Raw genomic sequence first — 17,858 nt, forward strand, 5'->3', positions numbered from 1 at the left:
ATAAAAAAAATCATGAATACTTATCAGCTAAAAGCTAGTAGTAAGAATTTCAGGGGTGGATTTAGAAGTAGAATAAGGTAAAGGTTTTAGTGAGGTCATAGCATGGTCTAAACCACCTATAATAAACAATGAGAAACTGACCACAAGCTAGGACCATAGAAAAGTCAAGGAAGATTCAAATCAAGGTAAGGGATTTGAGTTTTTAAAGAGTATTAACCATCTGGGTAAATGATTGTTGTTGATATTTAATGTTGATGGCTATTATTCTATGTAAATCATAGTATAGTAGCCATCAAAATTACTATCCAAAGATAACAAAACAACAATAAGATATTTATTTTCCTCAAAATTTACAATATAATTACAATATTATATTAATAATAATAATAATAATAATAATAATAATAATAATAATAATAATAATAATAATAATAATAATAATAATAATAATAATAATAATGATAATAATAATAACAATAATAATAATAAAAATAATAATAACTTTATTAATAGGGCAAAAGTAACAGCAGAAATAATAGTATTTATAATAATTGTAATAATAATAGTAATAATAATAACAGCAGTAATGAAAGTAATAAATATTAATGATAAAAACAGTAAAGTTTCTATAGAAATAATAAGAAAAAAAAAAGAAAACTAAAGGAGTTAATAATGATAAAAAATTAAAATAAAATTGTTTTTAGAATTTGTTTAAATTTACTTTGTTTTAAATAACAAAATGAAGATAAATTATTTTAAAATTTTAACTTTTCAAACTCATTCACACTTTTCAATTACAAGACTTCGATTCCATTCACTGATGCACTGATGCGTCATTGAATACTTACCATATCTCAAAGTTATATAGGAAGGTACATTTAGTTTTCCATTATTGATGTTTCTAGTTAAATGTGAGTGTATAAATCGAGTTTCAGTGAAGGTTGTAATAGAGGAAGGTAAATTTTTACTAAAGGAGTCAAAAAAAAAAAGAAGATTAGCAAAGTTAACTAGTGCTGACAAGGTAGGAATTTTAGGCTTTATAAAGAATTTTGAAGTTTCTGTATTATGGAGTTGAAAATTAATTATACAGATTGATTGGCACTGAACTGATAACAATTTATTATTATTACAGTTGCCAATTTGTCCCCAAACTTAGATGAGATGAACAACAGTAGATGAGATTGAAAAATTGCAAAATGCAGATTCTTAAGGGTAGTTTTATCAACATAATGGCGAATTATTGAAAGCATGCCATTAGCTCGATTATGTTTTTTACGTAGTGCATCTATATGAAAATTCCGTGAGTGGTTCAAATCTATAAAAATACCAGGATATTTAACAGCGTGTGTTGGATATAAACGTCTATTATTAATTTTAATTTTAGTTATATGATTGTTGTATGAAATTTTTTGTCTTGGAGATGAAAAAAAATATTAGTTCAGTTTTTTCCAAGTTCAGAGAAATTAAGTTTGCATTTAACCAATGAACTAAACTTTTTAGGTCTAAGTTTATATTTTTACACAAGGAACGATGAGACTTATTAATATGTAAGATATTAGTATCATCAGCAAACAGAAGGACTGATGAGAAGTGGATAGAGTTATTTAGATCATTAATATAAATCAAAAACAATAAAGGGCCAAGAACAGAACTTTGGGGAACACGACAAAGTATATGTTTGTTATTTAGTTTGTAACCATTAATGCTAACAAACTGCTTTTGATTTGAAAGATAAGATTGAAACCAGTTACAAGCAACTCCTCAGATTCCGTAATGTTCAAGTTTAGATGTTAAAATGGTATGATTAATGGTATCGAACGCTTTTTGTAAGTCGATAAAAACACCACCTACAAAATGACCAGTATCCAGTGCATTTTTTTTTTTTTTGGTTATACTTATTAAAGCGTGGCAAGCAGAGTCAGTTTTGATCGAAATCTAAACTGAAATTTATTTAAACAGTTAAAGGAATTCAAAAATGAGTATAGTTTAGAATACATTAGTTTTTCAAGGAGCTTGCTACTGTTAGAAAGAATTGAAATTAGTCTATAGTTAGTACATGAGAGCTTTATGCCATTTTTATATACTAGAATGACACAAGATAGTTTCAAAATGTCAGGAAAAATTCCATATACGAAATAGAAATTAAATAGCTTAGAGAGAATATGAGAAAATTCAGAAATAAAATCAATAAGAATGCTTGTGGGGATGCTGTTAGGACCTATTGATTTTCTAGGTTTTAATTTATATATACAAGTGATGAGATTTTAAAATGAGATATAAGTGATGAGATTTTTGAATGAGATATAAGTGATGAGATATAAGTGAGAGACATGAGTGATGAGATTTTAGAATGGTTGGAGAATGATCTCATCCATAGAATCTTACCTCCAGATTGTAGAATGGCTGGAGATAAGATTTTATGGATGAAAAGTATCTTTGAAGACCACAAATGTTTGTTTGAGGTTAAAACAGTTATGTGGTAACAAAGGTTTTTCAAGTTTATTATCATTTGGGGCTATAGTGTATTTTTAATTTTAGTGTATTTTAGTCACTTTTTCCAGGATTTTTTTCATTCAAGAGCTTTTAGGCATATTTTAAGTTAGAATTAACTTTTTTTAAATTTTGTCTAAAATAACAAGGAAGGCATTCTTATGTTGTAATAAATTACATGTAACTATTTGCAGGGAGATCGTTGTGGTTGACATTGTTATCATTATTTATTACTGTAGTGTAATATTTTCAATAGTTTTACATAATTCAAATTGTTTTTTTTTTCTTGTTATTTTGTTAATAGTGTGTTCTCTTTGCAAATTATTTTGTACAATTTTTGTATATTTTTAGTGTATGATATTGTGAGTATATGTTGTATGCCTCACATAGTGTTATATGCCACACATATACAAGTTTATTCTTTTTATAATTCACACATAAAAGTTTGTTCATTTTATAATTTACACATATAAAAATTTTATTAGGTTATATTATTAAGTTATACTTTTTATAATTTAGCAATTACAACAGCAAGAGTGTAAACATCGCTACAGTCGAAATATTGGATTGAGTGGAGAAAACAAACATAAAAATAGATTTAAAAATATTGTTCCTTGTAGGTAGCCATTTCAAATCTAGTTTCTGTTTATATTTTTAATTTCTTTTTTTCTAAACACTTTACATTTAAAAACAAGACAGGTAAATATTTTTATAAAATGTCCTTTTTTATAACAATATGATTGAATTTGATGGTGCAACTTCTAAACCTAATGCTCCCTCTGTTTCAAAATACTGTTCTGATTTGCATTCAACATAAAGAATTATTGAAATTAGATTATTTTGTTAATTTTAAAAGAAATTTTATATAAAATTTAGACGTTTTTTTTGTGTAATAAACATTTTTATACCGATAACATAATTTATTATTATAGAATTACAATATAGTAAAACGTCTAAATTTTATATAAAAAATAAAAAAAATTAATAACATAATTTATTTCAATAATTCTTTATGTTGAATACAAACGGAACGGAGGGAGTAACTTAAAAACAGAGGGAAAAACCTAAAAATAATCATTTAAATTTGGCCCAAATACTCCTTGTTAATAGGTTAAAAACATGTACCAAAATCTTTATATCTTTTATAAAATATCTTTTACCTATATTTTTTGTCATAAAAGTAGTTTTTAGGTCAAAAAAGAGGAGGTTCTTTGAGTTTCGGGTCATGCCTTTATTCATTCACACCTCACTCAAAAAATTGTTATTCAACCTTGATTTTAGTAAATGATATAGGTATATATTAACTAAATATGCCGTGAAAAAAAGCTAAAGCATAATTATTTTTTAAAGTTATATATTGTTTTTTTTTTAATTTTTTCAAGCATTAAAGAGCAACAAGTTCTAAACAAGAAACCATTGTAAAAAAGTTTTTGAATTTCTACATTAAAAGGTAGACTCAGACAAATCCGGTCAACTTTAAATTTAGATTTCTCTAAAACTACAAATGTTTTTTATTTATTTCATTTTTTTAATTAAATGTTTCTTTTATATATTTAATTTTGTTGATAAACTTTTGTTTACAAATCAATGATTAGCAAAATGTTTCGGAAACAAATTGAGGTGCATAAAAAAGTTGTGAATTTTTTTTGCAAAAATCCATCGACTTCATATTGCTTAATTGCAGTCATCTGTATTATAAATAAGTTTAAAACTACTCAAAGCTTTGAAAGAAAACCTGAAAGTGGAAGAAAGAAAACTTTCCAAAAATCCAAAAAGGTAAAGTAGATTCTCAGTTCAATAGCAAGAAATCCAAACCAGTCACAGTAAGATCTAGCAAGAAAATTTAAGACTTAGCATTCTTATATCAAATAAGTATTTAAAAGTGCTGGAATTAAAGTATTTCATTTAAAAAATACACATAAGAGATAGTAATTGACCAGGGTTGATATTTGACCTGGGCCAGGTCCGGGTTTGATAAAATATAGCTTGGGCCGGGGCCGGGTTTTTGAACGGGGCTGCATAAACAATTCTACATCCTAAAGTATATTTTTTAATTAAAAATTGATGTTACATTTTGTATATATATGCATATATAAATATCATTATGATCAACATGATCATCATAATCATCATTACCATCATGATTATGATCATCATTATCATAATCATGCTTTAGCTTTCCTCTTTTATGCTGTTTCTCTAATATAAACAGTCTAGAGCGTTTTCTTTCTTTAACTACATTCATACAATATATAAGGCACTCTCTTCAAGTTTTTTAACTTCTACCACTACCATTTTTTCCTGAAGCTTCTACCTCTCTACATACTGATACTTAAATCACTTTAATTTTTTACCATCTTGAGCAATTGCTTTATTAAACAAAAATCATTTTTTTCATCTTTTTTGAAAGAACATCTTTCTTATAAACAAATTTCCTTTTTTTATTCCAAGAAGCCGATGGTCCTGTCTAGTTTTAAGCTCTGTTATTCTAAGTTTACTAAATCTTTGTTTCTTATCTCAGATGTTAGGATCTATAGACTTTTGGTAAGTCTTCAACAGTGTCATTAACTAAAGTAAGTCTAACATTTGATCTCTTATTCATGGGTCTGACTTTTTTGCAAAAAAATCTTACTCTAATTCAACTCTTGAATCTAATGGCCACACTCTTCCTGCCAGTTAAACAGATTAACCCATTGTTAAACATTAAAATCACTATGGCTTCTAATGCTAAAGTTAATTCTCAATTGAACACTTCTACAATTTGTGCTCCAGGCAAGATTTCCATCATAGTCTTAAAAGAGTGTTATCCAGAATTCTTTTCAATTTTTACTAAACTTTTGAAAAGTGCTAAATAAGTGGTTCCAATTTTTCAAAACTCTTGAAAAAACACTTTGAGATCACTTTGAACTATCCTACGATTAGTCTTCACTCTGTTATTAGTTTCTTTATACAACCTTTTTGAGGTTAATAAATTATTTCTTTCTTACTGCAGAATTAAAGTTATTCTTGAAGGCCTACACTCCACTTTATTTCAAGTAACTTTAAGGCTACCACAAAATTCTATCTTTGCTCCTGTAATGTTTCTTATCTAACATAACAATCTTCATTGAAAATTTTACATCTTAAAGTACCTTTTTTTGCTGACGACTCAACTTTATACTCTTGTCTTGACAAAAAATCTTCACTTTTGGATTGCTTAGAACAGATGCTGGTTTTTAATCTCTTTTCTACTACAGCCTAAGGCTTGCAGCAGCTTGTGGATTTAAATTTTTTAAGGCAACTAAACTCATTTATTTCTGCTAAAAAATGTTGCAATAATTGTTGGCATTCCTATATTGACAAATAATAACCTTCTTACTCTCAGACAAAGTCTAAAAGCACATTGTAAATGTAGTTAGACCTGCTTTATTTAGACCTGCCTAGCTTGAACCACTCTCCAATTGTTGTAAGGCTGCATTTCTTTCTTTTTTTTACAAATGCTATCATGGTCAATGTATAAACGAGCTTTCATAACTATTATTCATAACCAAAACTCATTCTTACTTGGCTTCTTGTTCAAAAAGTTGCATCCTTTTACTGTATCTCTCCCTTCATGCTATAAAAACTTTTATTAATTCAGTTTATTGTCCTTGCACATCAAAAAAGTCTTTTAACTCTTCCCCATCTTTATGTTTTCATTTTTAACACATCCTGCAAATTTTAAAGTCTTTAGTCAACTATTTTCTAGTATTTTACCCTGTCCTCTATTTTAAAGTAACTCATAACTTAATAGTGGTTGCTTGTAATCTTGTTGAAAGTAAATTAGATTTTAAAATATTTAAATATATGCCAGTATGTAATAAATAGTAAATGTAAATTTAAAATTTTAAAACAAAAAGTATTATAAATTTTTTTCTAGTCCTGGCTATTAACCCCTGCTAAATTTTATAATTTTGCTGGGGCCCGGTTTGCAAAATGTCTCATTTTTTGCCCGGGCTGGGGCCCCGGTCACTTATTATGAAGTAAAGCTTAAATAGTGAAATTAAAGGAATTCAACGTGTAAAGAAGTTGGTTAAAATAATGGCAGATAAAAGTATGTGCATAATTGAAGATGATGACACATATTGCAAGGCAGATTTTTCACAATTTCCTGGTCAACAATTTTACTATGAGCACAAAGATAAACCTGTTGACGATCAATTTAAATATATTCGACAAGAAAAAATTGCATCCAAGTTCCTTGTGTGGCAAGGAATTTGTAGCTGTGGTATGTAGTCCTCTTGTTTTGTCACTTAGAAAACCTTGACGGCTGATCTCTACATCAAAGAATGCCTCCAAAAAAGACTTGCCATTTATGAAAAAACACAAATGTCTCTTTGGCCCGATCTTGGTATGTCTCACTATTCTATAAATGTTCTACAGTGGTGCAAAGATAATAATGTAAAAATTGTTCCTAAAGGTGCGAATCCTCTAAATCGTCCTGAAGAATGGATGATTGAGATTTGTGGGCAATAGTCAAAAGAGTTCTTTGCAACACAGGTAGAGTAACAAAAAATAAAAAGGACTTCCAGAAGAAGTGGATTAATGCTAGCAATAAGTAGAAAAAAGAAAAATCTGCGATGGAAAAATGATGGCATCTACCTGCTGTAAAATTTGATCTCTTGCCAAACAGCCCATCAAGCCCCCTAAAATTAAGTTGAAACCCTAATTGATGTGAAACATTTAATATAAAAAAAATTTTAATTGTATAATATGTATTATATATATATATATATATATATATATATATATATATATATATATATATATATATATATATATATATACATATATATATATATATATATATATATATATATATATATATATATATATATATATTTATATATATATATAATACATTTGGTTGTATATAAACAAAAATGGATTAAATTCTAGTCACATGAAAATGAATTTACTTTGAATTTACCTAACAATTAGGACAAGGCATACTTAATCTCATATGAATTTGACTATTCATATTTGCATTTACCTGCCTGCGAACAGGTTAGTTCAAATATATCTTTTTTTATATATATATTTTTTTTTATGCGGTAGTGGTGTCGTGGTAGTGCGCTCGCTTTGTAAGCGAGAGGTTCCGAGTTCGATCCCCACCACGTCCCTGGTAGTACCGCGCTCAACTTGTTTCTCCGCGCAGCGGCCTTGTTCGTCAAGGTTCGTGTTTCGGAGTTATAGAGTTGAGAGAGGGTTATAACCACAATTAAGTAGCCTCCTCGTATGTAGTGGCCTTCTCGGCCTTGGGGAGGTGAATTAACATAAAAAAAAAAAAAAAAAAAAAAAATATCTACATTGGCAAAAAGACAAAACAGAAAGACCTAAAAAAAACTGGAGAAGCAGAAAAAATTACTTAGGAACACCCAACAATTAATTAAAAAAAAAAAAGTGTTCTTTAAATTGGTTTTAGTTGGTTTAACAGGTTATGATATTATTTTTTGTACAAAAAATATTAATTGTTATGTTTATTGTTATACAAGTTTGTTATAAATTTTATATCACATTAGACGTTTTTAAAATTGAGTGTGTTTTTGAAAATAATAACCAGTCATACAGGGAGTAAACTCTAATATAATATATAAATTTTCTTAATAATTTTCTTTTAGTTGATCATACCAGGGTTATCCTGTCAGGTGAAAGTGATTATATCAATGCTTCTTATATTGATGTGAGTAGAATGTTAGATTAAATAATCAACTTATAGTTTTATTTTGTCATTTTTATTATTTTTTAGACTTATTATATTTTCTACACACACACACACACACACACACCACACACACACACACACACCACACACACACACACACACACACACACACACACACACACACACACACACACATACCACACCACACACACACACACACACACACACACACAAATATATATATATATATTAGTAGAAAATCACTTAGCAAAAATTTTTTTTCATTTTACACTGTGCTTCATCAACAAAGATTCATCAGAAATGAATGATCAAATTAATAAAACTTCAATTTATACAAAAGTTAAATTACAGGAAGTCGCAAATGTCTTAACTACTGTAAATTTTCACACATTTGTGGAATTTGCTGACACTATTATAAAAAGAATTCTTTAAAAATGATTACTTATGCTTTTTTTAAAATGTTTTTAAAAAAAAGGGTATTTAATGTAAATATTATTTGAACTCATTTATTTTTATAGTTGTTTAGGAGAAACTTATTTTCGTGCCTACATTTAGAAATTAATTCCGATTTTTTGTTTAATAAGCATTCTTGATTTGCATGTGTAATTATTTCAAACTTTTCTTGCAGGCATTGTATGCTTTTTTTGGAAATATTGTTATATGCAGGCGCTGTTTTAAGAACTGACCAATTCAGTATAAAATCATCAATATTTTTTTCTTTTAATTCCCATATATATTTTGACAGCATGGTATCTTTTGAATACTTTTTATTTTTGAAAGATTGCTTATGGTTGACAAAACGTTTTTTCCATTTACCCTCTGTTATGCCAATATATTGTTTATCAGGTACATTCTTAGAGGAAACAACACATTTATATACCACATTTTTTGGTAAACAACTTCCACTCATTGGACAATTGTTTTTTTGTTTACAATTACAATTTTCTGTAGTTTTTTCATTTAGGATTTCTTTTTTGTTTAACAAAGCATTAAATATATTATACATTATATATATATATATATATATATATATATATATATATATATATATATATATATATATATATATATGTATGTATATATATATGTATGTATATAAATATATCAGGGGCTTTTTCGATAGTGTCGACCATATTTGGGCGTTGCCCAAATTAAAAGTTGAGGACTTTTTTGTTTTTTTACTTTTACTGCAAATATTATTTTTTTTCGCACAAAAAATGCAGATTCTTTGCTAAAGTTTTACGGAATGAGGGGGTACCGCCAACCAAATTTTTTTCCTAGAATAGGCCCTGTATATATATATATATATATATATATATATATATATATATATATATATATATATATATATATATATATATATATATATATATATGTATGTATTTACTAGGGTGGCCTTTAAAATAAGATTTTGTATTTATATATATATATATATATATATATATATATATATATATATATATATATATATATATACAAATATATATATATATATGTTTTTATATATATTTTAAAATTAAAAAAAAAAAAATTAGGGGTTGCTCAAGACCCTTAAACAGGGTGGGTCCCTAATTATATTGAAAACAAATTCTTTGAAAGTATGTCACCTGGTACTCAAAAAGAAATGAAAGTAAATAAAAATTTCAAAAATAGTAATAATTTTTTATTAAAATTATTATTTTACATTTTATTGCTTAAAACCTTTTTCTAACTAAAAATGAAACAGTCAATAATAATAAGTTTTTTATGTACAATATTTTTTTTTTAATTTTTTTGTTTATAAAAGATAATAATTGTTTTTGAAATTTTTATTTTGTTTTGCTTCTTTTTAGTACCAGGTTGACACAGTTTTAAAGATTTTTTTAAAAAGTAATATTAGGAAACCGCTCTATGTTTAAGAGTATTGAGCAACCCCTAAAAAAACTTTTTTTTCTAAATTTTTTAAAACAGTGTTTTTGTAGTTTTTTTTATTCTTTATACAGAACACATTTAGGGGGTGGGAGAAGATTTTTTTCAAAAGATTTGTTTTTATCCCTCATATTTAAATATAATCTTATAATTTTCTCGTAAGGCGGAGTTTAAAATAGTGTAAGTTACTGTTATAGTTTACAGCTTAAGTTATAATTTAAAGTTTAAGTTGCAGTTATGTGTAATAAGCGAATTATAATGTAATGAGCAAGTAATGTATTTTAATCCGATATTACTTTAATTGTTTCTACTTAACATGATACTTAAAAAAGTTAGAGTAAAAAAGTAAAAGTAATAACGTAAACATTTAAACCACTTTAATTAGTTATAGAAAACTACTTAATACGTTCATGCTGATGATAAAACACATGTTATTTTTAAAGAGTGTTGAATTGTTATTGTAAAACAGTAATAAAAAATACTATAAAGTTGTTTTGACAATATTACAGGGTTGATAAACATCACTATTTTTTTGAAAAAAATCAAAAAAATTAATTTTTTTGATTTAAATCAGATTTTTTTGATTTAAATCAGATTTTTTTGATTTAAATCAGATTTTTTTGATTTAAATCAGATTTTTTTGATTTAAATCAGATTTTTTTGATTTAAATCAGATTTTTTTGATTTAAATCAGATTTTTTTGATATAAATCAAATTTTTTTGATTTAAATTACATTTTGAAAAAATAAACTCTTAATCAAATAGTTTTTAAACATATAATGAAATTAGAACTAAATTAATTTAAAACATTAAAAAATCTTTTTTAATGTTGATTATTTACAAATTTTCAAAGATTCAATCAATTAAATTCATTGTTTCTAATGCTTTTTGATTAAATAGTTTGAATAGGAAAACCAATTTGCCTGCTTTCTTAATTCCTAGTCTATTTCTAATGTTTGATTGCACAAGACCAAATGATGAAAATATTCTTTTAACTCCTGCAGATGAAGCAACAGCAGTAAGTAACTGTTCAACAACTTTCAGTAATTCCTGAATCACACAATCATTATGAGATTTCCACCAATCGCATGGCTTAATAGTTTGAACAATGTTATCATGGAACATAAACTTTTGAAATGGTGCTGCTTCTGCTTTAAAGTTAACCAAAAGTAGAAAAAAAAAATCCGGATTCTTTGAAGCTGCAAAGTCCATTCCAATCTCTATTTCTTTATCAGTTAATTTATACCTCTGTTTTTAGGATTAAAAATATTAGCCAAGTAATGAGCTGGGTAATTGCAAGTTGCATTCTTTTGGATAAATTCATCTTGGCTAAGCTTAGGACTTAATTCCCTCTGAAGATTTTTCCATATCACTACACTGTCACCAATAGTGCTACTGTCCTGCTGCATCAGGTCTAATGCAACAGCAATAGGTTTAAGCATTTGTAACAGTTCTTCTGCATTTCGCTTTACACCAAGGTTATTTGTAATATTTGTAATATTCTTATCAATTATTATTCTGTTTTCAATTTTTCAATTATTGTTCTGCCAGAATTCAAGATTCAATCCAATGTGTTCCATCTGACATCTTGGGACATTATCGTCGTAGCCCCTCTTTTAATTTGTATGTAAATGCGGTAGTGGTGTAGTGGTAAAGCGCTCGCTTCAGAAGCGAGAGGTTCCGAGTTCGATCCCCACCACGTCCCTGGTAGTACCGCGCTCAACTTGTTTCTCCGCGCAGCGGCCTTGTTTGTTGAGGTTCGTGTTTCGGAGTTATAGAGTTGAGAGAGGGTTATAACCACTATTGAGTAGCCTCATCATCTGTAGTGGCCTTCATGGCCTTGAGGAGGTGAATAACAAAAAAAAAAAAAAAAAAAAAATGTAGCAGCACCAAAATAGTTGTTTCTAAAATATTTAACAACTTGAGCAATTTGCTCCTTGATGTTTGGAATTGCCAAGTCTTGGGCCAACAGATTGAGAATATGAGCTGAATATCCATATGTAATAACATTAACATTATCTTGAGTTTCTAATTGTTGTCTCATTTTCAACACATTTGCTGCATTATCAGTTACTACACTGCGAACTTTACAACCATATTGTTTTTCGCATTTGTTTATAGAATTAATAGCAACGTCAACCAAATAGTCAAAAGTATGTGAATGGCCGGAGGTATCAATTGTATCTGCAAGATAGATATCAGAATTCATTGTTGTTTTTGTTGCGCAAACTATTGGTTCATTATGAACATTGCTCCACCCATCAGTACTCATGGTTACAGACTGATCATGTAGCAAACCTGAACAGCTAGTTAAACTGTTTTTGTGAACAGTATTTAGTAGTTTTCCACCAATATCGGTTCTATTAGGAGGGTTATATCCTGGGCGTAAAAAATGGATCATCTTGATAAACTCTGGATGGTCAACCATTCTGAAAGCCGAGTTAGTAGCATAAATCATTCTTGCTATCTGCTCATCAATAGCTTCTTTTTCAGATTTAGTGGTTTTAATAAGGTATGAATCCAATTTAGTTGTCACTGTCTTGCCACTGCTTGGTCTTGTCACTGCCTTTTTATTTTAACACACAAAACTTTTTTTATCTACAGCAGATTGACTAGATTCAGTTTTCTTAACAGAACATTGACTAATTTGTGCTTCTTCAGTTGTCTGGTTGATATTTTCTTAGGTTTCTTGACAAATAATGTTTTCGTCATCTTGAACATCTTTCAGAAAATTACATTTACCAGCACTTTTGTGGTTTCTCATTCGAGCAACCAAACCTTGCATTTGTACACTGCAGCTTTTGCATTTAGCTTTATTACCCTTTTCCCCAAACTTTGCAGGTATTTCTTTAAATCATGCCCAAACTGCACCTCCTTTTCTACCGGCACCAGACATTTTTGTTTCTAGTTATATTATTTTTATTTTCAACTAAAAAATAACAACCATTTATAAATGAATACTGTAATTTAAAAAAATTTGAATATACTCTTATATAAAAAGAATATATATATTTATATATGTTATATAAATAGTAACAAAAAGCAGAAATTAATGTAATTAGTCTATAAGTTAAAACATGAAAAAAAAACTTTACTTATATAGATAAAAATCTTACAATAAATTCAAAAATTTAATGATTTATATGACTAATATATATTTTATAATGCATTATCTGACTGTTATAACTAATACTAGTTTATGCAGTAGTTATATTTAGCTAGTGCAATTTACTTTAATTTGAATAATCAATAAATAATCAATAAAAATAATTAAAATCAAAAAACTCAATTTAAATCATGATATTTATTTGTCTGATTTAAATGCAATATTATATATGAGAGCTTGTGACAAAACAATATTTTTGAAAAAAAACCTGCTCCTACCCCTTTACTTTATTCTATATAATACTAAAACACTAGGTTTAAAATTTTTTTGAACAAAAAATTGTTTTAGGGGTAGCTCAAGACCCTTAAACATTTGACTGGTCCCTAATATTTTGAAAATAAAAGTTCTTCTAAAGTATGCCAACCTGGTACTCAAAAGAAGCAAAATTATATAAAAACTTCAAAAAAAATTGATTATTAAATCAATTTATATAAAAAATAATTTGTATAGACATATTTGCATAAAAACTATTATTTTTTAGCTGAAAATAAAAAAAGTCATTATTTTAAAGTTTTAAAAGAATAATTTTTTTAAACATGTTTTTTACGTAAATTGAATACTATTTTTGAAGTTTTTATATAATTTTCCTTCCTTTGAGTACCAGGTTGACATACTTTAGAAAAACTTTTATTTTCAAAATATTAGGGAAAAGTCAAATTTTTAAGGGTCTTGAGCTACCCCTAAAACAATTTTTTGTTCAAAAAAATTTTAAACCTAGTGTTTTAGTATTATATAGAACAAAGTAAAGGGGTAGGGGCAGGTTTTTTTCAAAAATATTGTTTTAAAAGCCACCCTATTGTTTAAGTTGTGTTAATCTAAAACAACTTTGTGACACTGTATACAGTTTATAACGTTAGTAACAAAATGCGTTTAAAATAAAACAAAGTAAATAATTAGTAGCAATTCTAATTAATAAACTAAAATATTGTCTTAAATTTTAAACTTTAAACTTGCGCAAAAACGTTCTATATATCTAAGTAAGATCAATGCAAAAAAACATTAGTTTTTTCTAATTTCCTGCTTCTAGACTATTAAAAATTTAAGTATAATTAGTTTTTTCATTCAAATGGTTTTTAAAGGTATCCCAATGTGTTGAGACAAGTTGTATTCATGTTAAAGAGAATGATTAAAAAAAATGTTTGGGCAGAATTTTTTTAAGTAAAACAAAATAAGAAAGGTATACCAAGAAAAACAAACTTTGTTGTTTCACTCAGAGCTCGCCGACTCCATGTTAGCCAATCTCTCAAAGTCTTTAAAATATACGCAATCTACAGACTTTATAATTTATTCAAGCGCATTTATTTCCAATGAGTTTTAGTAAATAACTTCAATGTAGAATTTCGATAAGAAATCTGAAAATTTTTTTTTTTTTTATAAAATTATAGAATAATTTTTTTATTATAATAGATTACTGAAAAATTTGTTTAATTACTTATTATTATATAAAAGTTTTATTTTTGTCATAAATTACTAGAGAATTTCTTTAGTTATTTTTGTCATAAATTACTAGAGAATTTCTTAAGTTATTTTTGTCATAAATTACTAGAGAATTTCTTTAGTTATTTTATTTTTAGTTTTCGCAAAGTTCGCATTAAAAATATGAATAAGATATTTCAGATATTTTAAGCTCGTCTGTTACTATAAATTATTTATATGTTATATTTATTGTTATATATATTGTTATATTATATAATCAAGAACAAGTAAGAGCCATATTGAGTTATTATAAAAAGGTATTCCTTGACAAAGTTAAAAATCTTGAGTAATCCTTGATTGAAAAAAACTTCTTTAAATTTAGTTCTAAAATAAAGCAGCGTTAACACTGTAAAATTTAACTCGTAGAAGCGTTAAAGTATTTAACTAAGTAGTTAAAAATGTCTTTTGAAGAAAAACATTCATTTTATACATTAAATGAGTTTTGTTTTGGACTTAATGTTTTAATTACTATTTGTGAAACAATGGTTTTAAGCACTTTTCAGGTTTTAATGTAAAATACTTGCCAAATACGACATAAATTGGGTTATATTAAATATGTTTTTTAACGCGTGCTGCAACACATTGACAATTTTAATTCATAAAACATTAACAATTTTAATTCATAAAACATTAACTATTGCTTTAATTAATAAAAAGCTGTCTGTAAATTTGTTAAGTGTAAAATCTATAAATATTTTCCAATTAAAAATTTAAGAATTCAGCAAATATCTCTAATAAATGATATCGTTTACTAAAATTCTTTATTAATTATAAATTAAGAATTCATAAAATGTTATTTCGATAGGTGAACAAAAACGTCATAGTGATAAATGGCTTAGGTAAACTAGAAAAAAAGATCACATTGCTTACATAAAAATAAAAAAAATTCAGAATATATAATAAGATGATCAACATCTTTTTTGAATATGTGACATAAAAATCTTGACCAATAATTTTATTTGGTTCCTTGCCCTATAAAATAAAAACATTCTTTTGTTTAGCTTCCTATAAAATATATAGGAAAGTCATATGATTGATAATAAACGCTTATTTTCAATATTGATTTGAAAGAAAAAAAATTTGCCAATGGCGTCATTTAATAAAACTCTTTGGAAATAAACACGCTTGAATAAATTATAATGTCTGTAGATTAAAGACTTTGAGAGATTGGCTAGCATGGAGACAGCAAGCTTCGAGTAAAACAAAAAAGTTTGTTTTTCTTGGTATACCTTTATTATTTAGTTTTACTTAAAAAAATTCTGCCCAAATATTTTTTTTAATCATTCTCTTTAATATGAACATAACTTGTCTCGGCACTTTCGGATCCCTTTAAGTTTTCATTCAATTTTTTTGTTCAAACTGTTTTGTACTAAAAAGTGAAAAAAAAAAACTTTGTTTAATAAATCGAATTAAATTTCTTCAAGTATATGTTTCAATTATTTTTTTTGAAAAAACTTTCTTTGAACAGAAGTAAATTAATTAATTTTTTTTTAATTTACTTTTTGGTCTAATGTTTGCAATAATCTCTGAAGTAATGCTTGGAGTAATCATTGGTTTAATGTTTGCAATAATCACTGGTTTAACATTTGCAATAATCTCTGGTTTAATGTTTGCAATAATCACTGGTTTAATGTTTGCAATAATCACTGGTTTAATGTTTGCAATAATCACTGGTTTAATGTTTGCAATAGAAAGTTTCTACATTAACAGCTATTTTCAAGAAGCAAAAATAAAACTTTCTTTTTCACTTGCACTATGTTCTAAATCTGATATTGTTACTATTGCTAAATCTACGTTTAACTTTCAGTAATGATCCTTACTATGCCACAGACGTCGCTGCAAATAAATTTATAATTATTGAGCATAAATTTTATTATATGTATACTTTTTAAATTTCAATTGCAAAATTAATTGAATAAGAGAATCGTGTTAACATCTTATAAGATATAGATAAAAACATTTGTATCTCATAGTGATCATACTTTAATTCAAAAGATAAATTGACATGACATACTTAATGACCCCAAATGAATAACTTAGAGAAAAACATTTTTTTAAGAATGGTAAAAAAAAAGCTAAATTAAAAAGGAAAAAAAAAAAATTGCAAAAATATAAATAAAAAAAAAGCTAATTGCGAAGGGGTAAAAAGCAGTTGTAATACTCTTAATTCGAGCCCTGGAATGATAAAATAAATAAAGGAGAACTGCAAAATAGTTTAAACCTAATTAATTCAAAAGAGTCTCAATTTATAGTTTAATCATAATAATATCTCTTCTATCACTACGTCAGTGTAGTGCTTAGGTTATATTTATGAGATTACATTTATGAGCAGCAAATGTAAGTTTGGCGTTGGATAAGTGCTGAAATCTTTTTAACGAATAATTTTTTTCTATGTTATATTTGCTTAGTAGATATTAGTAGTATAAAATACGGGTTCTGGCACATTTTTTTCAACCATATCCCTATCCATATTCTCATATCATATTTCAACTATATCAACCATAATATATTAATATATTATGGTTACATCAATTTCACAAGTAAAATCTGCGCGTAAATTAAATCTAGCTTAAGCGTAAAAGAAAACATTTCCTATTACTGTAAAACTTCCAGATCCTCCAACTTGTGCATCACCAGAGTTTAATGTTACTACTAATCTTCTTCCAGCAGCAGCACTTGGCATGGAATCAGTAAAATTTCTGTAAAATAAGATAGTAGTTGTAGGACCAAATGCACTACTTGATTGATACAATAGCCCAGATGATTCATTATTAAATGAATTAATATTAACACCGTTCCACGAAGAAAGATAAAAATCTTCTAAACCAGATGAGCAGTATATACATACACTATTCTGATCAAATCCAGGGAATAATGTATAATTATTATTGCTATATTTTGTCCAAGGTTGTATAACGGAGTTAGAATTTGTTGGAGAATTGTATGCTTCATACATGCGTACTCTAGATTCCCACCAATTTCCAGATAATCCAATTACATGCATTCTAATATACTTAAGATAAACACCTTGATTAGCTTGGGATGCAGCATCCATTAATATATATTCTTTACCATAAGTTGTGTTTGTAAATCTAAATGTTTCTGAGTATAATT

The 17,858-nt window shown here is 26.8% G+C and overlaps 1 protein-coding gene across 2 annotated transcripts in view; it reads left to right on the forward strand.

Annotated features, from left to right (window-relative positions):
* LOC100211089 (tyrosine-protein phosphatase non-receptor type 11) overlaps window positions 1-17,858 on the forward strand; it is an 88,644-nt gene that overhangs the window by 36,935 nt on the left and 33,851 nt on the right. For both annotated transcript variants that reach the window (XM_065800193.1, XM_065800194.1), the window contains exons 8-9: window positions 3,010-3,106; window positions 8,130-8,191. In XM_065800193.1, coding sequence (XP_065656265.1) covers window positions 3,010-3,106; window positions 8,130-8,191 — 159 coding nt within the window. The remainder of the gene's footprint in view (window positions 1-3,009; window positions 3,107-8,129; window positions 8,192-17,858) is intronic.

Source organism: Hydra vulgaris, chromosome 06, assembly GCF_038396675.1.
Source record: "Hydra vulgaris chromosome 06, alternate assembly HydraT2T_AEP".
In the NCBI taxonomy this organism is placed as follows: domain Eukaryota; kingdom Metazoa; phylum Cnidaria; class Hydrozoa; order Anthoathecata; family Hydridae; genus Hydra; species Hydra vulgaris.